The 27973-nt window shown below is 39.5% G+C and overlaps 1 protein-coding gene across 1 annotated transcript in view; it reads right to left on the bottom strand.

The window, feature by feature from the left end:
- Window positions 1–14027: 14027 nt before the first annotated feature.
- LOC139757221 (monocarboxylate transporter 13-like) overlaps window positions 14028–27973 on the bottom strand; it is a 56874-nt gene continuing 42928 nt past the window's right edge. The window contains exons 8-10 of the mRNA XM_071677393.1: window positions 24947–25121; window positions 22842–23048; window positions 14028–21360 (exon numbers count right to left, since the gene is read on the bottom strand). Coding sequence (XP_071533494.1) covers window positions 20528–21360; window positions 22842–23048; window positions 24947–25121 — 1215 coding nt within the window. The 3' untranslated portion in view covers window positions 14028–20527. The remainder of the gene's footprint in view (window positions 21361–22841; window positions 23049–24946; window positions 25122–27973) is intronic.

Below are 27973 nucleotides of genomic sequence, written 5' to 3'. Positions count from 1 at the left end.
GGAGGAGGAGGAGGAGGAGGAGGAGGAGGACAACAGACGAAGAGAAGGGGGTAAGAGGAGGAGGAGGAGGGGGAGAAGAAGCTACACCAAACACAGACGTGAGCCTGATGTTCCAGCAGAGAGAGAGAGAGAGAGAGAGAGAGAGAGAGAGAGAGAGAGAGAGAGAGAGAGAGAGAGAGAGAGAGAGAGAACAGTCCATCAGAGTGGTTTATGTTAAAACGTCCCGCCCATCAGAGGATCATTAAACCAGCAGACATCATTATTGTCAGTCAGGTCCCCTGTGGTGGGCCAATACGCCTCCCTCGCTCACTAGCTGTGACTGGTCTTCTGAACTCCGTAATTCTTATATACATATAAGAAAAAAAAAATAATATTCAACGTGGTGTCATTTTAAGGTGCATGTCTCTCCCTTTCTCTGTACAAGTCGAGAGAGAGAGAGAGAGAGAGAGAGAGAGAGAGAGAGAGAGAGAGAGAGAGAGAGAGAGAGAGAGAGAGAATACGCAGGTGGGGTGGAGATAACGGAGTAATGGAATGGAAGTCTGGAAACGCCAGGGCAGTAAGTGAGTGACCTGCTTTAGAAAACGGAGCGTGCGACAGGCAAACTTTTTTTTTTCTTTATAGAAAATGGCGAGAGGACGCCTTAATATAACCAAAGACAGTCTCGAGATTATCCATAAATCATAGAATTATCCACAAAAAAAGACTTAATAAAGATTCCAAGACAAAGATTCGAATTCAATCAATACCCATCTAGGAAAACTTAAAAAAGAAACAACACATTTAAATCACCCTGAAGAAATATTTTTTTTTCCCCCCCTTCCCTAAAATATTAAATTTTTATGACGTGACATTAAACAAAAAGGTCCACAACGAACCAACCGAAGCTGCGCCGAACGCGTTCGGACACCTGTCATCCTCCCACTTGATGGATGGGAGCTGATATTCAACCTAGCCCTCCCGCGGATGGAACCTAGCCCTCCCGCGGATGGAACCTAGCCCTCCCGCGGATGGAACCTAGCCCTCCCGCGGATGGAACCTAGCCCTCCCGGGATGGAACCTAGCCCTCCGGGGATGGAACCTAGCCCTCCCGCGGATGGAACCTAGCCCTCCCGGGGATGGAACCTAGCCCTCCCGGGATGGAACCTAGCCCTCCCGCGGATGGAACCTAGCCCTCCCGCGGATGGAACCTAGCCCTCCCGGGGATGGAACCTAGCCCTCCCGCGGATGGAACCTAGCCCTCCCGCGGATGGAACCTAGCCCTCCCGGGATGGAACCTAGCCCTCCCGCGGATGGAACCTAGCCCTCCCGCGGATGGAACCTAGCCCTCCCGCGGATGGAACCTAGCCCTCCCGGGGATGGAACCTAGCCCTCCCGGGGATGGAACCTAGCCCTCCCGCGGATGGAACCTAGCCCTCCCGCGGATGGAACCTAGCCCTCCCGCGGATGGAACCTAGCCCTCCCGCGGATGGAACCTAGCCCTCCCGCGGATGGAACCTAGCCCTCCCGCGGATGGAACCTAGCCCTCCCGCGGATGGAACCTAGCCCTCCCGCGGATGGAACCTAGCCCTCCCGCGGATGGAACCTAGCCCTCCCGGGATGGAACCTAGCCCTCCCGCGGATGGAACCTAGCCCTCCCGCGGATGGAACCTAGCCCTCCCGGATGGAACCTAGCCCTCCCGCGGATGGAACCTAGCCCTCCCGGGATGGAACCTAGCCCTCCCGCGGATGGAACCTAGCCCTCCCGCGGATGGACCTAGCCCTCCCGCGGATGGAACCTAGCCCTCCCGCGGATGGAACCTAGCCCTCCCGCGGATGGAACCTAGCCCTCCCGCGGATGGAACCTAGCCCTCCCGGGAATGGAACCTAGCCCTCCCGGGGATGGAACCTAGCCCTCCCGGGGATGGAACCTAGCCCTCCCCGGGATGGAACCTAGCCCTCCCGCGGATGGAACCTAGCCCTCCCGGGGATGGAACCTAGCCCTCCCGCGGATGGACCTAGCCCTCCCGGGGGGATGGAACCTAGCCCTCCCGGGGATGGAACCTAGCCCTCCCGGGATGGACCTAGCCCTCTCCGCGGATGGAACCTAGCCCTCCCGCGGATGGAACCTAGCCCTCCCGGGATGGAGCCTAGCCCTCCGGGATGGAACCTAGCCCCTCCGGGGATGGAGCCGAGCCCTCCCCCGGGATGGAACTAGCCCTCCCGGGCGGGAAGAATCGATCATCATTTTCTTTTCTTTTTTTTCGATTTTAAGGGAAGTTTGGATGAGTTACACGGGTGTTCATTCTTGTTTTAGTTGATATATTTCTCCAAAGTTCTCAATATGAAGTCAGTCGACCCCCACCCAACAGACTTCCTGACGTCAATAAACCCCCCACATACTAGACTTTCTGACGTCAGTAGACCCCCACCCACTAAACTTTCTGACGTCAGTAGACCCCGCACCCACTAAACTTTCTGACGTCAGTAGACCCCCACCCACTAAACTTTCTGACGTCAGTAGACCCCCACCCACTAAACTTTCTGACGTCAGTAGACCCCGCACCCACTAAACTTTCTGACGTCAGTAGACCCCCACCCACTAGACTTTCTGACGTCAGTAGACCCCTCACCCACTAACTTCCTAACACCACTACCAATTCCACCATCATTGGAATGACCTTTACCGTCCACTCTACCGCAAACCATCCGGTTACTTCAATCACCTACTTAACCCATTTTTTGGGGGGAGAGGAAATTACTATTTCTCCTTCCTTGAAATTTGCCTTAGACTCGTCTCCCCTAGTCCTTTTCACTGTATATCAAGCATAACGAACCAACAACACAACACATTTCCAAAGTTCTGTATTTTGCCTGACCACCCATAAATATATATACCTAAGACCCTTATGTGCATCACGCCCGCATCGGCTAACATCAAGAGAAAAAAAAAATTATCCCCAACTCAACAGCAGCAGCATCAACGCCATTTAACCGTCGCTTTCAGCAACGCAACTAGAGCGTCCTGACCACCACCTCTTCCCCCCATCACTCACCTCACTCTTCCGGGAAAGTTGGCTGCAGTGGGTCAACTGAGTGCTGCCCTGGCCTCTCTCTTTCCCTGGCAGGACTTAAGCCTCAATGGAGACTGAAGTCACCACTGGAGAAATATGACAACTGTTACAAATATTTCTACACACATATATCATATATCAAATCAAATCCCCATTACTTGTTGAAACATAGTTTCTACACACACACACACACACACTACATGAATATAGAAACCAATGCGTGAGTGGGAAATGGTAAAATCCATTTCATTGACAGTGTTGAGATACTGATATCCATGCTAGAAAAGAAAATAAAAGAATAGAAAGGATAAAGAATCGACCCAAACATGAGGTTAACAAGAAAGAATAAAAAAAAAACGGGAACTTAAAAGAGAAATTAAACAACTACTATACGGAAGACAACTGGGAAACTGAATTCTAAAACTTGGGAACTGACCAGTTATGACATAAGAATGAGTTCTACGACAGAAGAGGGAAGGTGGGCAACAACGATAAAGAAAAGGAGAGAGAGAGCAGCAACAAAAAAAAACAAAAAAAAAAAAAAGCAAGTGGTTGAATAATGTCAACATGCAAATAGACAATGGCTAAGAGATACAGGGGAGAATGTCTCTCCTAGGAAGGTGTAAAGCAACCAAGGACTATAAGTAAAAGAAGGAAGATATATTATTCACAAAAGGATCATCCAAAATTGCAAGACTATAGAAGTAAAGCAGAACTGCTAACAAAGATAAGGTTATTTGGATTTTTTAAAACGTAATTTTCAAAGTTTTATGTACCATATTAGACTTGGAGCTTCCAGCACATCCAGCCTAAGAATAAAGCAATGCCCTGGAAACCACTCACATCATAGGTCAGCAAGCAGGAAGTCTCCTGAAGGAGCTGAACCCAGGTAAGGTCCATGGGATATACTTGGGGACTAATGCAGAAGCCCTATACAGGCCACTTGCTGCTGTGCTGCTTCATGAGATCTTGCTCATTCAGGGGTTGCACACCAATGAAATGGTAGGAGAGTTAATACTGTACCAATTTGTAGTAAACGTCATAGGAAAGAAGTCCTGCACTTTTATTAAAGAGAAAATAATATGTGTCACTTTCAAGCATGGTATGCAAGGTTTTTGAGTCATTGACATATTGGAGTTATGCATAAGCTGTGTGTGTGTTTTCTACGACTTCTGGAAGGCTTGATACCATCTCTCACAAACTACTAAAGAAGCAGTATTTCCAAGCTAATGTCAAGAGGAATTCTTAGATGGACTGAAAGGTAGTTAACTGGGGGATTGCAAAGAACACTCATGAGATGGACCTTTACATGGTGGACAAGGTCATCAGCTGGGTTTCCTCAGGGATCAATGTTGGAACCACTAATACTTCTGATAGATGTAAACGTCTAACCATAAGAAACTAGTCAATTAATGAATCAGAGAAGCATGGAATAAAGACTAAATGAAATACTGCAAGGTCACCCATATAAAGTGTACCAGAGGTTAGATGTACGACAAATGAAAGTCAACCACAAATGAAGAGAGAGAAGGTGGGAAAGGTTGTGAACACACTACACTCATAACATCAAAATAATTTAAGATGAAAAAATCAACATGTTTAAGGAATATTAATGTTAAGCTCAGCAATCAGCAATCATGTTAAAAGTATTTCAAAAGAAATGTATATAATATTTAATTGTTTCCTTTGCTACAATGAGCATAAAACTTTTTGTTTCACTTGAGCATTCTAAACATGTCAAGTTTCTGAGGTGAAATGGGCTCCCACCCTTATAAATAGTTCTTAACTTCTCGCTGTGCATACAAACTTGATTTTTCAGGTGAGAATAACAATAATATTACATTACTGCACATATCTCTCTCATTACAGTTTTAGTTCTATTCTTATACTGTGCAAACCATCCATCTCTAATGTTACTCTCTGCTTATACCTCTGTACTTATGCTTCCCATTAATACACAAGAATTATGACATGCAATGAATACAATGGCTACTGTGCAAGTAAATGTAACAAAAGGTGAAAATGAAGACATAATCTGATACACTACAATTATGACATGCAATAAAAATAATAGCTACTGTGAAAGTATATGGCCCAAATGTGAAAATAAAGATGTGATCAAAGTGCAAATGTGGGAACTACAAAATGTCTACTACTTTAATATGGTGCTAAATTTTTAACTAAAATACTGTGAAGGAAAATAATTTCATCAATATCTCTGATGCCTGTTCCCTCCTGGAACTCCCTCAAGTATGTGGCCATGACAATAGTCTCCAAAACAAGTGAACACAAGTGCCACTTCTTAGCCTTAAGGCCTCACCCATAACAAGCCACTGGAAGAGGGCAACAATAGCACAGTGTTTGCTAAGGCTCCAACCAAATGTTCCTACTGACTACTTCTACCTAAAGCTCCTGCCTAATATTCCTACCTACTGTTTCTACCTAATGCTCCATCCTAAATGTTCCTTCCATTTTGCCAAAAGGTAAGGCTTGCATGTAGTGCTCACCACAAAAAAATCTAGTTAAGGAGAATTTCTTGAATGATGTGAGTTAAGCGTTGTCAAGTGTTATGTGTGACTAGGTAAGATTGTATGTTTGTTGACAGATTGCCAGTAGTTCATGTGGGCGTGAGGCAGAAAGAAAAGAAAACTACCTGGATCAAAGGAGTTCAACTTGACAACCACTGATGTGCTATCCCACTACATGGTTATCACTAACCCTCCAGATACCAAGACAGTTGTACTGGTAATAAACCTCCCTGGTGGATGAGTACCTATCAACTAACACCTACAGGATAATAAGTTTATTCTTCCAAATTATACACTAGCCTTAAGAGCATTTAACCAATTCTACAACGTTAAGTTCGTAAGTGTATAATACGTCATGGTACATATTTTGATGTCAAAAGTACCTGGAATAGGTAGAAGAAAATGATTTCAAGATTATTTGTAATTTTCTGTTTAAGTTTGGGTTGCATCTGGTGGCCAACTTTAAACCAGATTAATTGGCTTGTATGCTAGGTGCTTTTAATTCATTAAATTTAATCTATATAACATTTGTCATATTCTTACCACTTAATACCCAACAAACATCAGTACTTTTCTAGGTAGTTCAATACCTGGGGAAATATACAGGCTGGAGGATTTATAGATAAATAAAATGGCAGTTTCGACTTTATGATCAGACAATATTTTATTTCAAGAACTGTACAATAACCTTTTATCCTAAGTTTATCATATTTTTGAGACTTTGGGTTTTCTATACACTTTAAATATATATAATATATATATATATATATAATTATATATGGAACAAAATCACTATGTACACTAGAAACCAGACTGGCACAAGATCATGTACATAAAAACTCTAGCAGAAGATTTGTTTGTCACCCTTCCAATGACATCAAAGGCAATTGATGATTCACCAGACTAATTGGCTAAGGTCGTGAATCATGAAAAGTCAACAAATCATCAGCTGACTGGTTTAGCTTACCAGTTAATCTTTTATCAAAAATTAAAAAACCCATTTTCAGCCAAGTATATTTCCTACACACACAGTATATACAAAACACTGTCGTATATTTCCATCAATAATACAGTGCCCTTGCTGACTAATTGACTAGAACAGAAGTATTACATGAAGAATACATGAATATACACAATCATTATAACCAAAATAAGCACTAAGCAGCATGGGGAAAAATATACATTTATCATCATTTCTAAATAATCCCAGGACCCCTTTTTGGGGCTCCTACAGTTTCCAGGCTGCACCAAATGCAGGTGCAGGGTAAGGTGGGCTCCTTCCAAGCAAAAAGTTCCTGATTACTTTGTATTCTTTTCCAAAGCTTTTATCAAAGGTGACTTCTTTCTTGCAGTGTTATCACTTGCAGGCAGAGTCTGTTAATACCTATACCATATACATATATCCTGGAAAGGTCTGTGGGGCCTGATTGAGGATAGGGAGCTGTGGTTTTGGTGCATTACACATGGCAGCTAGAGAATGGATGTGAGCGGATGTGGTTTTCTTCATCTGTTCTTGGAGCTAACTCTGATGCGGAAAACAGGAAAACTAATTACTAGAATCTGTCATCCAAGATAAAGGTTGCCTTTAGTGAGACTGTACTACCATCAGTGAATGAAAGTGAAATGAGTATAGTCTTATCAAGGAAATTCTCACTCCAAGCAGTCTAGTATTTTCCTGTCCCTGTGAGTACAACCTGAAAGCTGCAGGAGCCCAATTAAAGGAGATCTGGAGTGGTATAATAATAACAAAATACACACACATACTTAGAGTGCACATCAACTTTGATGTATAACAAAAATGAACTTGCAAAACTCTTGGGAATTGCTCAAGCATCATCCAAGAACATCAGCATCATTGTAGTACCAACCTGGTGGGATTGTTGAAAAACTTCCAAGAAAAAGAATGTAATGGTGATTTAAGTATCACAATGCCCTTATAAAGTAAATCTGAAATATGTTCACAGATTTTGGACCTTTATAATTCGTATGGTTATGTTTACAATAATCAATGATCTGGGTATACTTGCTAGATATATAGTTAAATTGTTTTTGGATTTAGGGCTAGTTTAAAGGTTATCACAATAATTATATATATCTACCATGGTTCTTCCTAGGTTTACTGACAACTATTTCGGTTATTCCTAATTCTATGAAGTACGTTGTGATATCTTGGTTTCAAAATTTATGTCTGTAAGTGACCATTAGTACTGGTTCACAACTGATTTCTGTTAAAAAGAAATTGCTTAAAGCAATTTTTCTAGATGATTGTTTAACTTAAAATTCTGCTGTAATCAACCTTCTGGCTGTTTACAAAAAAAATTCATTTAGAGTACTTTAACAAATTTCAGGGTTACAGATACTTTGAAATACAGATTGCAGTTAATTTTTGTGGGTAAATAATCATCTGAAAATGCATGCGATTTTATGATCATCGCAACAAAAAAGGTGGAAACAGTATACACCAGATTTTACAAGGCAAAGCCGTACGAGACTGCTAAATCATAAATCATTTTATTCCTGCACTTAAAAGTTAATGTTAACTAAAACAAATGAGGGCAAAATTGACCAATTCACAAGAGAGGTGAAATCTAAAACAAAAAAAATCAAAAAAAAATCTGAATGGTGCCTTTCATATCTGACTGTAGTATTACCTTCATGCTGCTGTAAATGCAATAGAATTAACAAGTTCAATATCTAATGCAACCCTCCCATGGTGCATAGCAGAAGTGTTATATGGAAAAGCTCACTATATCAGTGATCCACCATCGCAAAATTTCACCAGTGCACATAAGAAGCGTAAGCTTTCCTGTTCACATGAATGCTAATTACCTAGCTTCAGCAGAGACTTACAGACCCAAGGCAAACGAATGCAACCATAGAGTCACATATTTTCTGAGGGTCAAAAGTGATATAAATGGGTATCTCAATGCAGGTACCTACAACACAAGAGTAAGAGCAATTTTGACAGTCCTGTTAATGGCATTTCCAGCTAGTTAACCAAGTCAGAAATTTAGCAATATTGGGATCAATGTATCAGCTATGTAGTGTGGTGATATCAAGCATCCCTTATTCTTACCTACATCGAGCGAACAATCCATTCTTAACTCTTTCTTGCCTAAAACAGATCAATCAGGCCTATGTTTATCTAAGGCATTTACTTTTATCGATCATTTCCTAAAAATTAATTTCTTCCATTTTCTAAATATCAAACTTTCAATTAATCAATATTTTGTCCAGCTGGTCCATCAATGTCAATTAAATTCTCAGATGCTAGTTAGTTTATCATAACACAGTACTTTTACCTTTTCCTATCCCAGAATAAAGCCATTTTATTTACAAACTTCCCTTCATCCATTACTATTTCATCTAAAAAATCTCTTACTGTTTTATTGTATGTGTTTACACATTTTAGCTTCACTGGTTTCCATTTTGCTTATATGTAGGCAAACAGCTAGGAATTTATCTTGTATAATGTTAAAACTAATTAGAATGCCAATCCTTTTTTTTTAACTGCTTTCTGAAGACCAGGAGGTTTATGGTGCATTTTATGAACCCTATATACTACTTTACACTTAATATCATAATGTAAGAAAATGTATCACTTAAGAGATAGTCTTACAATTTAAGTATGTTAAAAACTGGCATTTAAAAGCAATTTTTCTCGCTATCACCAATAAGTGGAAATGAGGTGTAAAAATACAATATAAAACAACAGGATGACATACAAATGGCTGGTAGAAGCACCTGGAGGAAAATATTTCTCTTAACTGTAAATATATGACATACATCCATTCGGAAAACAGCAAAACACTAACTTTATGAAGTCAGAAGCACAGGCAAAAACAGTCTGCCACCAATTGTATTTCACTTCCTCTAAGTTATCTTTTGCATGTAGGCATTATTCCTCTAAAATACGACTTTATTGGTATATTTATATTACTATCATAGATAACAAACCATTCTAAAGTACCAGTACACAGTGTCAGTAACACTTACCAGAGGCTGTTTTGACTGCAATAACTAGTTAAACTTTATTAACAATAAAAGACAGCTGCCACCAATGGCTGTCTTGACCATAAAAACATGAGACATCCTCTAACTAATTTATTACATGTAAATCACTGTTCAAGTTATACACACACACACACACACACAATCTCAATGTTCAACAGTCTAACCAATGTCTTTTTAACAAGTGAGACATACCCAATTTCCTCAGCACATACGCAGCACAACAACAACTTATAAAAATATATCATATTTTGATAGTTACCGACGACATGCCTAGCACGCTGTGCATTCCCATCAGGTGAATGGAAATTATTATTCTAGTTGGAGAATGCTGCCAGCACATTCACTATTTACATATTTACAAATACTAAACTTCTGTATCTTTGTGGTTCACAATTCCTTCAATTTACTTTCTCTTTCTATTAAAAAAAAAAGCTTGCAGTTATAATTAGAAAATTTGGCAACAAATGTAAAAACAGTATATAATACAAAAAATGGTATACATTGTCTCTTACTGCATAAAGTGAATGCAATTCCTCTGTACATGTGTATAAGCATGAAAAAAGAGAGAACAGCATGCAGTAACATCAATCATAGCTGTGTGTACACACACATGTAAACTGATGACAACCTCTTAAGTTTACAAACCTGTTTGATGATGTCAACAGTAAACACTTCTCTGAATGATGCAATGACAGAACAGTCTTAGGCCAGAAGATAACTGGAAATTATGCAAGAATCTTGTTAGGAAAGATGTAAAGAATTACTTTTACAGCATATAAGTACGTAACGGGTGAATGGGAACTGAATAGTAAAACTATGGTTGTGGACAGCATACATTACTTTAAAAGAGTTGTGTGAAAGTAGAGAAAGTAAAGAGATGGGGCCCCATGAATGCAGCAGAACTCCCTCCCTGTAGAGTTCACATAGATAACCTCAAATAATTACACAAACATATTAATTACAAGCATTATTAAACTCTGCCTGCAGGAGGTTACAGAAGTAAAGTCACCTTTGGTGAGGTTGTAACAATGACTATGGATAACAAGGGGTCTAGTCTTTTTAAAGAAATATGCCCTGTTCATCAGGCATTTGCAGCTCCAACTAGGAGTAGGAAAATATATTGAGATGTTCCTAGATAAGACTGTACTCCGTTTCACCCACTGACCCATTATTTTCCTAAGAAAGGAACAGATGGAGGAGCCAAGTGAGGATTTTTTCCTCTAAGGCTCACTCATCTGCCCGACACTACCTCTCTCACGCAGGATATAGCGAAAACATGTACATTCCCTAATCATTCGCACTCCTTCCTTGTAAGTGCCACCCAAACACCTCTCTTTCACTAGCAACTTTACTTCTTCATCCCACCACCTACAATCCTTTCTAATTTCCCTACCTCTCACTTTTCATATGCCACATGCATCTCTTGCACATAAAAGCACTGCTTCCCTAAGTACCTCCCATTCCAAACTCACCCCCCTTGCTTCATTTACTGTCACCTTTAGCCATTGTACATCAATCTATCATAGTATTTCTTCATATGTCTCTTTTCCAAGCTCACTTACTCTCACTACTCTCTCTTCTACCTGACAGAGCCCCTCTTTCACAAAACTCTCCACAAATCTTCACTCTTGCTTCCACAAGATAAGTGATCAGACATCCCACCAGTTGCCCCTCTCAGTAAATTTGCATGCACAGGTCTTTCTTTTACATTACTCTCAATTATTATGTAATGTAATAATGCTGACCAACTCTCCTACTCACAAACATATACTCGAGTATATCCCTCTTTTCAAACCAGGTATTCTCACCAGTCCTTTCTCAGAACATAACTCCACATGTGGTTTACTATTTCTGTTCATAATACTGAATACCCCATGTGACCTAATCATATCCTCCACTGCCACACTGCCTACCTTCACATTTAAATCACCCATCACTAATGTCCCATCTCTTGCATCAAAAGTGCTGACACACTCACTCAGCTGCTCCCACAACACTTGTCTATCATGGTCTTTTTTCTCATAGCCAGGTGCATAAGCACTAATAATCTCTCGCCGTATGCTTCCAGTTTCACCCACATCAACCTACAATTTACTTTCTTACCGTCTTGTCACACACTACGACAACTCCTGCTTCTGGAGTAGTGTTACTCCTTCCTTGACTCGTCCTCTCACCAATCCAACTTTACTCCTACGACATTTCCAAACCATTTTTTCCCTTTCCCCTTGAGCTTTGTTTCACTCAGAGCCAGAAAATCAAGGTTTCTTTCCTCAAACATACCACCTATCTCTCCTCCCTTCTCATCTTGGTTACATCCACACACATTTAGACACCCCTGGCCTCAATGTTTTCATTGTTTTAATGGTATTTTTGCATTTTTTTTTACTGTTAAGTAATGTGTGAATAAGTTCAAGAAAATGATTGCTTATCGGTAAGTAGCATATAAATTCAGGGTCAGGAATGAAGGTGATGCCAAACAGCCACAGACTGTCCATATGGGCAGCTGAAGCTGCGACACCTTAGCTTTCTGATGGTTTAAGATTATGTGTTTAGACTTGGTTCCCATCTCCAATATATCTCAATATATATATGCAAATATTACAAAATCCAAAAAAATCCAAAATCCAAAACACTTCTGGTTCCAGCCATTTTGGAAAAGGGATACTCAGCCTATAAAGGATGTGTTGATCAGGTGTTTGCTTTGAAGAGTGTGTGTAAGAAATATCTAGAGAAACAGAAGGATTTGTATGTGGCATTTATGGATCTGGAGAAGGAATATGACAGGGAGGATAGAGATGCTTTGTGGAAGGTCTTAAGAGTGTACAGTGAGGGAGGTAAGCTGCTATTAGTTTTTATCATGGGTGAAAGGCATGTGTATGAGTAGGAAGGGACAAAAGTGACTGGCTCCCAGTGAAGGTCGGTCTGCAGCAAGGGTGCGTGATGTGTCCATGGTTGTTTAATTTGTTTATGGATGGGGTGGTTAGGGAAATAAATGCAACTGTTTTAGAGAGAGAGGTGAGTATTCAGTCTGTTGGAGTTGAGAGGGTATGGGAAGTAAGTCAATTGTTGTTCAGCGATGATACAGCACTAGTGGCGGATTCGAGTCAGAAATGGAAGAAGTTGGTGACTGAATTTGGAAAAGTGTGTGAAAGGAGAAAGTTGAGATTAAATGTGAATAGCAGCAAGGTTATTAGGTTCAGCAGGGTTGAGGGACAAGTTAGTTGGGATGTAAGTTTGAATGGAGAAAAACTGGAAAAAGTGAAGAGTTTTAGATATGTAGAGAGGACTTAGCAGCATATGGAATCATGGACGTGGAAGTGAGTCATAGGGTTGGGTAGGAGGCAAAAGTTCTGGGAGCGATGAATAATGTGTGGAAAGAGAAAACACTATCTCGGAGAACAAAAATGGTTACGTTTGAAGGAATCCAAATTCCAACAATATTATTATATGGTTGTGAGGCATGGGATATAGATAGGATTGTACGGAGGAGGGTGGATGTGTTGGAAATGAAATGTTTAGGGACAATGTGTGGTGTGAGGTGGTTTGATTAAGTAATGAAAGGGCAAGAGAGATGTGTGGCAGTAAAAAGAGTGTGGTTGAGAGAGCAGAAGAGGGCGTGTTGAAGTAGTTTGGACATATGGAGAATGAGTGAAGAAAGGCTGACAAAGAGAATACAAGTGGCAGAGGTGGAGGGAACAAGGAGAAGCGAGAGACCAAATTGGAGGTGGAGGGATGGAGTGAAAAAGATTTTGAGTGATTGGGGCCTGAACATGCAAGGGACAGTGAATTGGAACGATGTGGTATACCGGGGTCAACGTGCTGCCAATGGACTGAACCTGGGCATTTGAAATGTCTGGGGTAAACCATGGAAAGGTCTGTGTGGCCTGGATGTGGATAGGGTGCTGTGGTTTCAGTGCAATACACATGACAGCTGAAGATTGAGTGAACAAATGTGGCCTTTTTTTTGTCTGTTTTCCTGGTGTTACCTCGCTGACCTGGGGTGGCACTGAGAATGGATGAAGGCAAGCGAGTATAAATATGTACATATATATATATATATATATATATATATATATATATATATATATATATATATATAATATATATATATATATATATATATATATATATATATATATATATATATATATATATATATATATATATATATATATTCCTATGAGTCCACGGGGAAAATGAAACACGAAAAGTTCCCAATTGCACTTTCGTGTAATAATCACATCATCAGGGGAGACACAAGAGAGAAATATAACAGTCAATTGATATACATCGAAGAGACGAAGCTAGGATGCCATTTGGCATCCTAGCTTCGTCTCTTCGATATATATATATACATATATATATATATATATATATATATATATATATATATATATATATATATATATATATATATTTTTTTTTTTGTCGCTGTCTCCCGCGTTTGCGAGGTAGCGCAAGGAAACAGACGAAAGAAATGGCCCAACCCACACCCATACACATGTATATACATACGTCTACACACGCAAATATACATATCTACACAGCTTTCCATGGTTTACCCCAGACGCTTCACATGCCCTGATTCAATCCACTGACAGCACGTCAACCCCAGTATACCACATCGATCCAATTCACTCTATTCCTTGCCCTCCTTTCACCCTCCTGCATGTTCAGGCCCCGATCACACAAAATCTTTTTCACTCCATCTTTCCACTTCTCCTCGTTCCCTCCACCTCCGACACATATATCCTCTTGGTCAATCTTTCCTCACTCATTCTCTCCATGTGCCCAAACAATTTCAACACACCCTCTTCTGCTCTCTCAACCAAGCTCTTTTTATTTCCACACATCTCTCTTACCCTTACGTTACTTACTCGATCAAACCACCTCACACCACACATTGTCCTCAAACATCTCATTTCCAGCACATCCATCCTCCAGCGCACATCTCTATCCATAGCCCACGCCTCGCAACCATACAACATTGTTGGAACCACTATTCCTTCAAACATACCCATTTTTGCTTTCCGAGATAATGTTCTCGACTTCCACACATTCTTCAAGGCTCCCAGGATTTTCGCCCCCTCCCCCACCCTATGATCCACTTCCGCTTCCATGGTTCCATCCACTGCCAGATCCATTCCCAGATATCTAAAACACTTTACTTCCTCCAGTTTTTCTCCATTCAAACTTACCTCCCAATTGACTTGACCCTCAACCCTACTGTACCTAATTACCTTGCTCTTATTCACATTTACTCTTAACTTTCTTCTTTCACACACTTTACCAGACTCAGTCACCAGCTTCTGCAGTTTCTCACATGAATCAGCCACCAGCGCTGTATCATCAGCGAACAACAACTGACTCACGTATATATATATACATATATATATATACGTACAGGTCCACACGAAAGTAGATCTTCCCATGCCAGATAGATAAGTAATAACAAATAGTTACTAACACAATAACACTCACAGCTACATGCTACAAGATAGGGCCCCATGCATGCTAATTTCTTTCTTGTAAGCAAAAACAATTAAGCACTCACAGGGGCACAATGTGACAAAACATTTTTTTCAGAAATTTTCACATAACCACCTGTTCCTTTCATATTTTTCTAGTTTTCCAAATTTATTAACCATAATGTTCTGTTCCATTCTGCCAGCCACCCTTCATGCCCAAACTGCTCTCAAAATAGAAAACAAAAACTGTTCTAATATCTACAGCACTTCATGTGCAATTGTAATATTTTGTTAAACTTTTGGCATACTAACTTGACTAATAATGCACACGTATCACTCTCTAGTTTACCGGTTTATGGTTGCAACCACAGTATTGCTATACTAGTAGGTAAATGCATGGGTCTTTCTGTATCTATACGTATCTCTTTTTCAGATTCCCTACCAAAAGATATTCACCTAAATTACCACCCACCGATAAGAATGTCAACAGATACAAATTCAGGTAACTAAAATATCAACATAAGGATGGCCACTCTTTCCCTAAAAATGCTAATATGAAGCTGACAGCCACAACTTAGAATCTCTAGTTTCAGAAATTACTCATGCCCTTTCTAAAGAGAATTCTACCAAAACTGTCAAAAACAGCCTCCATAGCTGACCGTTAATTCATCTGCTACTTAGGGGTAAATGAAAATGTCAAAGTTCGTTTGTCGAGTGACATTAAATGCTTACTTAAAAAAATGCTTCCGAAGACCAGAGCTGTCTCTTACACATCAATTCTGAAAACCAAATTCACTATAATGTTTTCCTTAACCTGCAATGAATTATACACAGGTACTAATCACTTCTGAAGTTTCATGTGTTCATGGCACACAAGCATATTATGTCTTTAGAATCAATCAACTTGTATTCTAGCCATGTACCATATTCCTTTAAATAAAATATGATAATGCATTCAGACCTGAACTTCAAATTCCATTCTCAGAAGTCAAGTATGTAATAAACAATTGTTGCATAGCGCTTTTCTGTGTCACATGCAACCACCAGAAAAGTCTGATGCTTCAGTAAACAGTAATCTACTCACAACCAAAGGTCAAGAATCATGACTCTTACTTAACACTTACACAGAATGTAACTACAATATATTCTGGAAGCTCTGTATATTATCTTTATTTACAGATTTATTTTTATATATGCTTACCATTAACCATTTTCCATAAATTTAAGTAATCTAATTACTGTGTACAGAGTTCATACTGCAATTGGAGGATTTCTGAATGTTAAAAGTAATTTTTCTCTAAGTTTAATTATAACTGTAACTTTCAAATAGTGTGAAGCTTGTAGAAGCTACAAGTAGGTGCAGATGAGACAATGTATGTGCTATAAGTGAAGGAAGATCTGGAAAGAGGGTTGGTGTGAGGCTGATTAAGCAGTAAAATGTATGAGGGCAGTCATGTTAAGATTAAGGCAGTGTGCTGCCAAAAGATATTCAGCATATGTCAGGGCATGATGATGCAAAAATGTATGGTCAACTCACAGTATTATGACATTTGGAACCACCTTTTGAAAAAATTTCAGAGCAGGAAGTAAATGCTGCTTATGAATTTTGTATGGTCTTATGGGACTGTAACAAGGTATCATTTACCTTTCTGTACAATGTCTTGTTCATTCAACAAATATACTAAATCAAAGAATATCTGCTCTTACAGATAAATTGTCAATGTCTTTAAAAAAGCTGATTCCTTAATATATTGCCATGATATGGCCATACAAACAACATGCTTGACTGTTCTTAAATGAAGCATTAGTTTTATGGGCATACCTCAACAACAATGATACATCTCTCTTCCTGTGATAAGCTGTTTAAGCCTGGGGTTTATCAGCAAATGTACTCTCCACAACTTGGTTAATCAAGTGCACTTTGCTGATATTTATACATTACGTTTTGAAGTTCTTCACGGCGTGGCCCATACCATTAATAATTCTAATAGATACCAACCTGAGCAGTTCTGGGCCAAGTAACTTGCCCTTTTAAAGTTTCTTTACCCATTTATAATTTCTGGGTGTCAATAGGGAAGCATGCTTTCCATGTATAACTGATGATATAAATCTTACAATCAAGAGAATACAAATTTATTGGCTTCAGTCACTTCTGGTAATTCTACTTTTAGAAAATCAATGCAATCTGTAAAGGATATCTGTACATTTTCAAACATCAACATTCACACTGAAATATTATATTCTTATTTGAAAGTATGAATGCTCTGAAGTGTATTATCAATTTTTTCTTGGAGGTCTAAAAAAAATCTAGCCTATTATTTGTACACAAAACAGATGGTCTGCTGTGCTCAGTAAAGCAAAATCATTAGATGTAGCTAATGCTTGGTCTTTTAAGACTCATTCATGATATCACATTTGTGTCCCGTTTACATTTCCCACCTGTGACATGATATTTGTTTGTGTCCTGCAGTCTACCAAAGTTGTTCTTTATTTTACCATAATGAAATAGGTAAAACTTATAGCTTTCAAACACTACAAATTCTTTTTAGCAGCTTACTGGAAGATTATGTCCTATCATATTCTCTGGCAATCTGAAGATATTACAATCTACAAATCAGGACACTGGGGATACAAGACACTGTCAGATCTGAGAATGACAAACAAAAGATACAACAGGAACAAACCTCAAACTCTGGAAATGCCAGTAATTTTCTGACTAATTCTCATTTTATGTATTTTGTGTAACATCACACAATGGATGGTCCACTTGGAACAGAAAAATACTCAATGTAGAGGAAGAATAATGAAAGACCACATGTAATAAATTAGGGGACCTGTTTCCCTTCACTGACAAGGAAATAAATCCATCTTTCCACTTCAACTGTCATTTTTGTTCTACGTATCTATGTGATATGACATAATGATCACTCAAAATGAAAGAGAAAATACTACATGGAATACTGGGAACAAAAGAGTAGTACTAGTGAAACAGTCAAGCATATCATGTAACTGTCTATTCTCAAGTGAATGCAAAAATTGCATGAATGCTCTAAGCTTTTCATTTTAAATTTTAATAGTTAGTGTTCCAATAAAGGAGCACTTCTAAATTGTCTGATTCTTGATGAAAAGGATGACACCAGTAAATGATAATATGGAATCCTTATAACCTTCAACTTAGAAAACACATTCAGCAAGTTCTTATGAACAGTATACCCTTCTAGCACTGAATTTTTTCAAAATATTCTATGTTTAAATGCAAAAGGACAGAAAACACCCTAAAAAAGAGTTTGTGTAATGGTGAAAATGAGTCATCACATGCTGACATCTAAAAGCATGAAAGTTCATGAATGTGTATGAGAGAATGAGCATGTTTATTAATAGCTAGATTAAATACCCATGTCTGATAAATGCATCTAAGAGTGTACTTATGAAAAAGCATTAATGAATATGCAAAATGATGGTGTGATAATAAATACCTGTATTCTTACAAAGAATGGTGTAGGAGGATGTGTACATGATAGTATGAATGGGAATGTATGAATGCATATACATTTTAAGGGTGTATACACAGGAAGAATTGTGAGGTGATATGAAGGCATAATTAATTTTGTAACATAAAGGATGTGTTGAGGAGGTATGGTGTATAGTCATGAACATGGGCAATATGAACTTGTAACAAAACACACATTATAGATCAGACATTCTGTATTTACAATGTCACCATAAATATAATGGTTGTGACAAATAAATTATAGCTTAAGAATCATGAAACCCACCCTTTCCAAATTATAAACTACATTTTATAAATATCAACTGAGTTAACTGAAAAATTATGAGTCTGCAATTCCAAGCTCTCCAGTATTAGACAAGACATGAAAGATATCGAAAGGGAAATCACAAAAGCACGACATCACAAAAGACATTTTTCTGTGCAATGCAGTGGTGTACTCAACCCTTTCACCAAGCACAGCATATGCGTATACCACTTTCAAATATACCTGAATTTCTAACTCATCGATCCATCTTTCAACATAAAGGAATGCTCCTTCTGTGGTATTCAATTTTGAAAAACCAGAGGTCTCTAATTTCAAAGACTGGCAAAAAGGCAGGGAAGCCTGATTCTCTAGGGAAGACATGCTACCCTGAACATCCTCTACTGCTCTAAAAAATCCATGCAAATGAGTTAGTAAAGCTTCGTACTGACAATTCTTCCCATCAAAAATAATAATAATAATAATAATAATAATAATAATAATAATTATAATAGTAATAATTATAATAGTATTATGGAAAATAAATGCCTAACACTCAGAAAATAAGAGCAAGGGCAACATAGGATGAGAACAATGTTCATAAAGTACACTACAATAAAACAAACACCTTTGGCGAGTCTGTCAAGAATCTAACTGATTTCCATCTTTTATCACAGCGATGCCAGGAATATGAGCGTTTCTGTACAATACATATACATATGCTCATCCAAAATGGTACATATATTAATTACAAATGTTATGTACAATTTTTCATCAAGAAATGAGTACCCTATGATCTCTCATCATTTATCATTGTAAGCTTATTGTTTTTTCTTGTCAAAAAAGTGTACTATGTAACTTACACATTTACATTTGTCTACAGGAACTTATCTCCCTTCATATGAAAAAATCTAGAAATATCTTGACAGAAATATGATTACTGACCTCAAAACATGGAATATTGCACAACGAATGTAAGGACAGTCACTTTCTGTTACTGTTTGTCTGAATGACCACTTTTGGGTTCATTCCTGTCTGACATATTTTCTAGTCATTTGGATAAAGCTTCACTTATCACACAGCCTAATCTTAAAAGGCTTTGCCTCCCAGAATGTATTACGAGGTGATGACTGTAAAACAATGTCTAATTTTCCCTTGACGTCATTACCAATGCATGGGTCTCGGTGGGATAACTTTTGCACTTCTTAAAAGACCTGCAGGTTTTCTCTTGCAAGTTATTTATCATATGGTGCCCTGTCACGGCTTTATTTTCTAAGTATTAACTGGACTGCTATGAAGTAAGATATAACAAGAGTATCATTCATAGTGTCCCATCACATTCATATAAAGCTGCTGCTGTTATACACTTACTCTATGCCACTACAACAATGAGAGTTTCAAATGTATTATGTAGACTTTTCTGTGTCAACAAGTGTGTTCATACAGTATGATTCTCCCGTATGCTGAATGTACTCAGCATCTCTATATTGTGTTGCAGGGCATGGCTGACTACTACAATCTGTGCACGAGTTTGTAGTACAGCAAGAGTGCTTAGCACAACATGGATGTTCAACAAACTTTGAGTGATCATCACAGAATGAGCATTGAGAGCAATGTGACTCTACAGCACACTGTGAGTGTTCATCAAAGCATGACTGCTGAACATGGCACGTGTGTGCTGGTGATGGGACATGAACCGTGACAGGCACCCGAGGCTACACTGAAGTGGTCATCTCCTCAATAACAGTGATGTTGCGACGTGGGCGGGAAGGTGGGACACGTCGTAATATAGGTGGCCGTGGCACAGGTGGAACGCCATATTCATGGGCAGCATGGGGCCGCCTGACACCTACACTCACACATCCACCACTGCTGCCCTGTCCAAGCCTTGCTAAGCCTTCGGGCTCACTAAAACTTACACCACTAGTTTGCCGCAAGCGTCTTCCTGCTGGGTGTAATGGCATTTTGTACTGTGGTGGCCTTGCTACAGGCTCGTCATCTTCATCCTCAGCATCAAATTCCATGTTATCTTGACAATCATTGAAAAACACATTATCATACTTGCATGATGTAGCACATTCCCCCACACAGTCATAATAATGTTCAAGTAATCCTTCCTCAGAGATGCATGTTAGGAGCTCAGGCTTTAGGTGTGGCTCCATAACATCTACAGAAGTTGCAAATGATATGGTTTTCCCAAGTTTACTAAATGCCTGCGCTTTATTGGGGTCATGCATCTGGGGGTTGGTGGATGGTGGGGGTGGAGCACTAGGGTCAGCCCCACATGTACATACAGGGCCTGCTATCTGAGGTGAGGCTGTCACGGTGGTTTTTGGGGTACCCCCACCACCCCCTCCTCCATTCTCCAATGGTAAGGCATAGTGCTCATGGGCCAAATGCGAGTCCACTGTGGTGAACGATACAGTTGTGTCATGTTTGGCCATACGCTCTTTGAAGTAGTTGAGGAGGAAGAGGCAGGATGCACCCGACAACAGGAAGAAACTGGCAAAGAAGTAGCCAGTCTTGTCGGCGCTCTCATTAATGTAACCTGTGGGTGCAATGGAGGTGGGTGCTACTACAAGATATATGCAACTATTACACTACTCAACTGACTTACAAGAACTATATTAGCTTCAAGCAATACTTAATTTATATGTTAAAACTAATATTTCCATGGGGCATGTCTAACCCTTACCAACACTCAGATATACCTTAAACCAATATTTGTTATACACCTTTCCCCCACTATGCATTGGCCCAGTATGTGTGATTTCACTTATGTTTAGCAAGTACCAGACAAGTAAGGTGAGCTACCCTTTCCTAATATATGAACACAACCCATTAGAAAATCTTGGGCTTTATTGCTACTTTTGACTCCAGACCCCTCAATTATGCCATTCCCCATTAATATCCAATATTCAAAAAATTTTCCTTGTTTTCACTTTGCCATTCAAGGCCTCCTAAATTCTTGCTATACTGCTGAAGCCTATAAGAATAAAGTTAAACCTGAGCTCAAAACATATTTCCTTAAATTTATGTGGTCAGAAATGCTGAGATAATTAACATGACAATGGGGAAAAAAAGAAAAAAATAAACTTGGTGAAAAATTTAAGCTAATGTAACATGGTGGCTCTTGGAAAATCTAAAATTATTTATTTCAGAGAGTTAACCGTACACCTTTCAAAGGAGTTCAAAAATTTGTCATCGTAAAATTAGACATACTTAACCCCAATATGAAAAGATAATATGTAGTACAAGATACTTGGGAAAGTAAGCAGTCTAACTAATATTCACTACTATGTTGTTTGTTGAATAATGCCATAGTATTAATTATAAAAAAAGGACTGGATCAAATCAGCTTTATAATTAAGCTTCTGATCTAACCTATATCTGTAAAGACATAAAAGAGTATCTACTTTGTTACATTGTCTTTATTTCAAGATGTATATATTTCTTGTGTATTACGTAATCCCAGTAATTTGAAGAAAAAAAAGGCCATGGTGCATTGAGCTTGTACTGATGGGCAAGGGACTCATGAAAGGTGCTGTGGGTTGCATGAAGTTTTGGAAATACATCCTTATTTTCATCATACACTAGGTTTCCTTAGCACTGATACACTGTACTGGTACATGCATTTTTCCAGGAATTCATCACCTTTGCATAGCAGGGGAGGCCTAAACACCCCATAGGTACCACTACACCTTAAAAACACATCCTATAGTTATACTAATCAGCAAACAATACATACTCTAAAGCAGATATAACCAACCTCACCAGCCACATACACATAAACTGCATGTAGCACTAATTTTCATCAACTTATAATCTACATATATCACTACCTCTCACCAACAATAAAACCTATATGTACCAACAGCCCTTTGTAAGCATGCATCCTGCCTTCATCAACACTACCATCTGTAATCACTAAAAAATCTAGTTTATATGTGCATTTTAAAGTGCTACAAAGCCTAACTGAACACTTTTCACACAGTAGGAGCCCTCAGCATTCGTAAATGTAACACATACCAGTAATGGGGATGCCAAGGAGTATGGGTAATCCTGTAGCACCCTGGATGAAGCCCCAAGCCCGGGAGAAGTGTCTGGCCCGAACCTTCTCAAGCGTCAGCATCTGGAAGGCATAGTGAGCTCCTCCAAGCTGCAACCCATACAGCCACATGAAGAGCACATAGCCATAGTAACCACGCACTGCTGTTAGTGCAAGGATGGTCACACCTGTAAGAGGGAAACTTTTGGTTGTCTTCAGTTACCCATAACCTAGGGTATAAATTTATAAGCTCAAATTAGCCTCTGAGATGTTATAGTGTCTGATGTAATCTTTTTGTTATAAAGGAATCTTTATTTAAGCATCAAGATAATTTCTGTGCCTTTGGTGAGCTTCTGGGGAAGGATGGGAAACAAGACTGAGAACTGTACAGCAGGAGTTGGTGAGCTTCTGGGGAAGGATGGGAAACAAGACTGAGAACTGTACAGCAGGAGCTGTCTCTCACAATTTCAAAGCACATGCAGTCTTTCAAGTGTTACAAAACCATACATGATTCTCTGGGGTGTATGGATCTCATGTAAATCTCTTTAATTATGAGGGAGCTAATCCCCATTCTTTCTTAGCACTGTAAAGCTAAAGAGAATTCCTGGCACACTGGGGAGCTTTATCAAGTTTTTGGACAAGGAAATTCTAAGTTGAATTTTTCAGGAATTAAGAAGTAAAGCATATGGTGAAAGTTCACTGTGGTGTGTTATGGAGCTGATGATAGGTTTTTGGAAGGCTGCAGAAGCTGAAGTAAATACAGTAAATGCTAAGGACTATACGATGATTCTCTGTGAGTATGATGTGTTTTAGAAGATTCTCTAGGGTATCATGAAATTAAGCTGATTCTCTGGGATCTTACGGTTTACAATGATTCTCTGGGGATGTTTTTTCTTAATTGTACCCATAATACACAGTGTACCAACAATAATTTTCGAAGGTATCTAAATATCATCTATTTAGTATTCATCTTTAATTTTCAGATCTAGGTGGTATACATGCTGAATATTCAACAAATACCTTAGTTACTAGCCATTTTCACAACTACAAGTAATGCAGATCAAACAGCATCACTAGCAACAATTGCTGGAGCACTCTGTTAATCTATCTACTGTGTAACTAAGGACATACCAATTGCTGACACCATATGATATTGCAAAGGGGCAACTGTACGAGTAAATAAATGAGTGATAGTAAGTATGCATCGACAACAGATGAACATCGACAACAGATGAACAGAGGCAATCAAAGAAAATCAGAGTTAGCAATGATAAATGAAAGAGATGTGGAAAGAAGACAATCTCTACAGAAGTATGAGGAAGTGAAGAAACATCTCACACTTTTATTGGTAGGTGAGGGTATGTTATCAATTGTCTACCTAAAGACTATAATGACTAAAAATACATTATATTACTTGTTTTTATAACTAAATGCTTTGTTTGCCTCATGGATGTAGCACCATACATTCTATAGCTATCATGTATACTGCACTGAAACCTGGGTCTACTGTCCACAGCCAAGCCCCATGGGCTAACATTGTGGTTTATTTTGGCCATTTCCTCTTGACAGCATGTTGGCCCTCTTATACCATCCACATAAAGATGTAATGACAGGAACAAACAAATAAGCCCTTTTTTTCAGAAAAGGGCATAAAACAGAAAGACCTATAACAAAAGGTTAATGAGCAGTCCATGAATATGGGGCAAACATCTTTAAGTGTGGCTGAAAAATCATTCATTTGTGCAAGAAGGCTTATGAGACAACTTCCTGTTGAAAGTGCCATACTTCTCCTACACAGGCAATAGTTAAAAACAAAGGCTGCAAGTTTTCAACATTGATTGGTACACCTGCAGCATTCATCATCTCTCCCTAATGCAAGCCAAATGCAAACACTAATTTTCCTAAGCCAAAACAAAGATATCAAACACAAGTGATGGTGTGAACTAGTTAACTCCAAGCTCAACTCCTCTTATAAGTACAATCTAGAGCATACTGTATTAATCATTTTATATGCATGTAGGTTTAATAAACAAAATGATGGAATCCATGCAAGTGGAGCTATATCACTAACAACCCTCATACTCACTTAGTCCATAGATGGAGGCTTGACACAGGTACTGCCGGGAGATCATGCACTGGGCACTCTGCTTGACTACAATAAGACCAAAGCCAATGCAACCCAGAGCATAGGCAAACCCTAGGAATGTCTGTAGAAGGATTAGCGCCGAGTCCTCCAGACCCTCCCGCTGTGCACCCAGGATCTGTTGCAGTGGTGAGTTGAGGATTCATTTTTGTATATTTGTACATTTGCAAGATTTTCTTCCTATTTACCTATATACAAATGTTTGCCTGCTTAACTAGCAGATGTTTAGTTCCTGCATATATTTATGAAGCCTGAACTGAATCTTTTATGTCTATATTTATATCTATATGAACCAACCCACCCACATACACATGCATATACATATATGTCCACACATACATATACATACCTATACATTCCAATGTATACATATATATACATACACAGACATATACACATATACACATGTACATAATTCATACTTGCTGCCTTTATCATTCCCGTCGCCACTCCGCCACACGTGAAATGACAACCCCCTCCCACCGCATGCATGCGAGGTAGCACTAGGAAAAGACAACAATGGCTACATTCGTTCACACTCAGTCTCTAGCTGTCATGTATAATGCACCAAAACCACGTACCCCTTTCCACATCCAGGCCCCACAAAACTTTCCATGGTTTACCACAGATGCTTCACATGCCCTGCTTCAATCCACTGACAGCATGTCAACCCCGGTATATCACATGATTCTAATTCACTCCATTCCTTGCATGCCTTTCACCCTCCTGCATGTTCAGGTCCTGATTGCTCAAAATCTTTTTCACTCCATCCTTCCACCTCCAATTTGGTCTCCCACTTCTTGTTCCCTCCACCTCTGACACATATATCCTCTTCGTCGATCTTTCCTCACTCATTCTCTCCATGTGACCAAACCATTTCAATACACCCTTGTCTACTCTCTCAACCACACTCTTTTTATTACCACACATCTCTCTTGCCCTTTCATTACTTACTCGGTTAAACCAACTCACACCACATATTCTCCCCAAACATCTCACTTCCAACATATCCACCCTCCTCCGCACAACCCTATCTATAGCCTGCGCCTCGCAGCCATATTACATTGTTGGAACCACTTTTCCTTCAAACATACCCATTTTTGCTTTCCAAGATAATGTTCTCACCTTCCACACATTTTTCAATGCTCCCAGAACTTTTGCCCCTCCCCCACCCTGTGACTCACTTCCCCTTCCATGGTTCCATCCACTGCCAAATCCACTCTCAGATATCTAAAACATTTCACTTCCTCCAGCCTCTCACCATTCAAACTTACCTCCCAACTGACTTGTCCCTCAATCCTACTGTACCTAATAACCTTGCTCTTATTCACATTTACTCTCAGCTTTCTTCTTTCACACACTTTACCAAACTCAGTCACCAGCTTCTGCAGTTTCTCACCCGAATCAGCCACCAGTGCCGTATCATCAGCAAACAACAACTGACTCACTTCCCAAGCCCTCTTATCCACAACAGATTGCATACTTGCCCCTCTCTCCAAAACTCTTGCATTCACCTCCCTAACAACCCCATCCATAAACAAATTAAACAACCATGGAGACATCACGCAACCCTGCTGCAAACCGACATTCATTAAGAACCAATCACTTTCCTCTCTTCCTACTCGTACACATGCCTTACATCCTCAATAAAAGCTTTTCACTGCCTCTAGCAACTTGCCTCCCACACCATATACTCTTAATACCTTCCACAGAGCATCTCTATCAACTCTATCATATGCCTTCTCTCAATCCATAAATGCTACATACAAATCCATTTGTTTTTCTAAGTATTTCTCACATACATTCTTCAAAGCAAACACCTATGCCACACATCCTCTACCACTTCTGAAACCACACTGCTCTTCCCCAGTCTGATGCTCTGTACATGCCTTTACCCTCTCAATCAATACACCCCTATATAATTTCCCAGGAATACTCAACAAACTTATATCTCTGTAATTTGAGCACTCAACTTTATCCCCTTTGCCGTTGTCAATGGCACTATGCATGCATTCCACCAATCCTCAGGCACTTCACCATGAGCCATACATACATTGAATATCCTCACCAACCAGCCAGTCAACAACAAAGTCATCCCCTTTTTTAATAAATTCCACTGCAATACCATCCAAACCAGACACCTTGCCAGCTTTCATCTTCTGCAAAGCTTTCACTACCTCTTGTCTGTTTACCAAATCATTCTCCCTAACCCTCTCACTTCACACACTATCTCGACCAAAACACCCTATATCTGCCACTCTATCATCTAACACATTCAACAAACCTTCAAAATATTCACTCCATCTCCTCACATCACCACTACTTGTTATTATCTCCCCATTAGCCCCCTTCACTGATGTTCCCATTTGTTCTCTTGTCTTACACACTTTATTTACCTCCTTCCAAAACGTCTTTTTATTTTCCCTAAAATTTAATGATACTCCCTCACCCCAACTCTCATTTGCCCTCTTTTTCACCTCTTGCACCTTTCTCTTTCTTTTATACATCTCCCAGTCATTTGCACTATTTCTGTGCAAAAATTGTCCAAATGCGTCTCTCTTCTCTTTCACTAATACTCTTACTTCTTCAACCCACCACTCTTTCACTAATACTCTTACCCTTTCTAATCTGCCCAACTCCCACGCTTCTCATGCCACAAGCATCTTTTGCACAAGCCATCACTGCTTCCCTAAATACATCCCATTCCTACCCCACTCCTCTTACGTCCTTTGCTCTCACCTTTTTCCATTCTGCACTCAGCCTCTCCTGGTACTTCCTCAAACAAGTCTCCTTCCCAAGCTCACTTACTCTCACCACTCTCTTCACCCCAACATTCTCTCTTCTTTTGTGAAAACCTCTACAAATCTTCACCTTCGCCTCCACAAGATAATGATCAGACATCCCTCCAGTTGCACCTCTCAGCACATTAACATCCAAAAGTCTCTCTTTCATGCGCCTATCCATTAACAC

The sequence above is a fragment of the Panulirus ornatus genome, chromosome 25 (genome assembly GCF_036320965.1).
Source record: "Panulirus ornatus isolate Po-2019 chromosome 25, ASM3632096v1, whole genome shotgun sequence".
Classification (NCBI taxonomy): Eukaryota; Metazoa; Arthropoda; class Malacostraca; order Decapoda; family Palinuridae; genus Panulirus; species Panulirus ornatus.
This window is presented reverse-complemented; position numbering and strand designations above follow the sequence as displayed.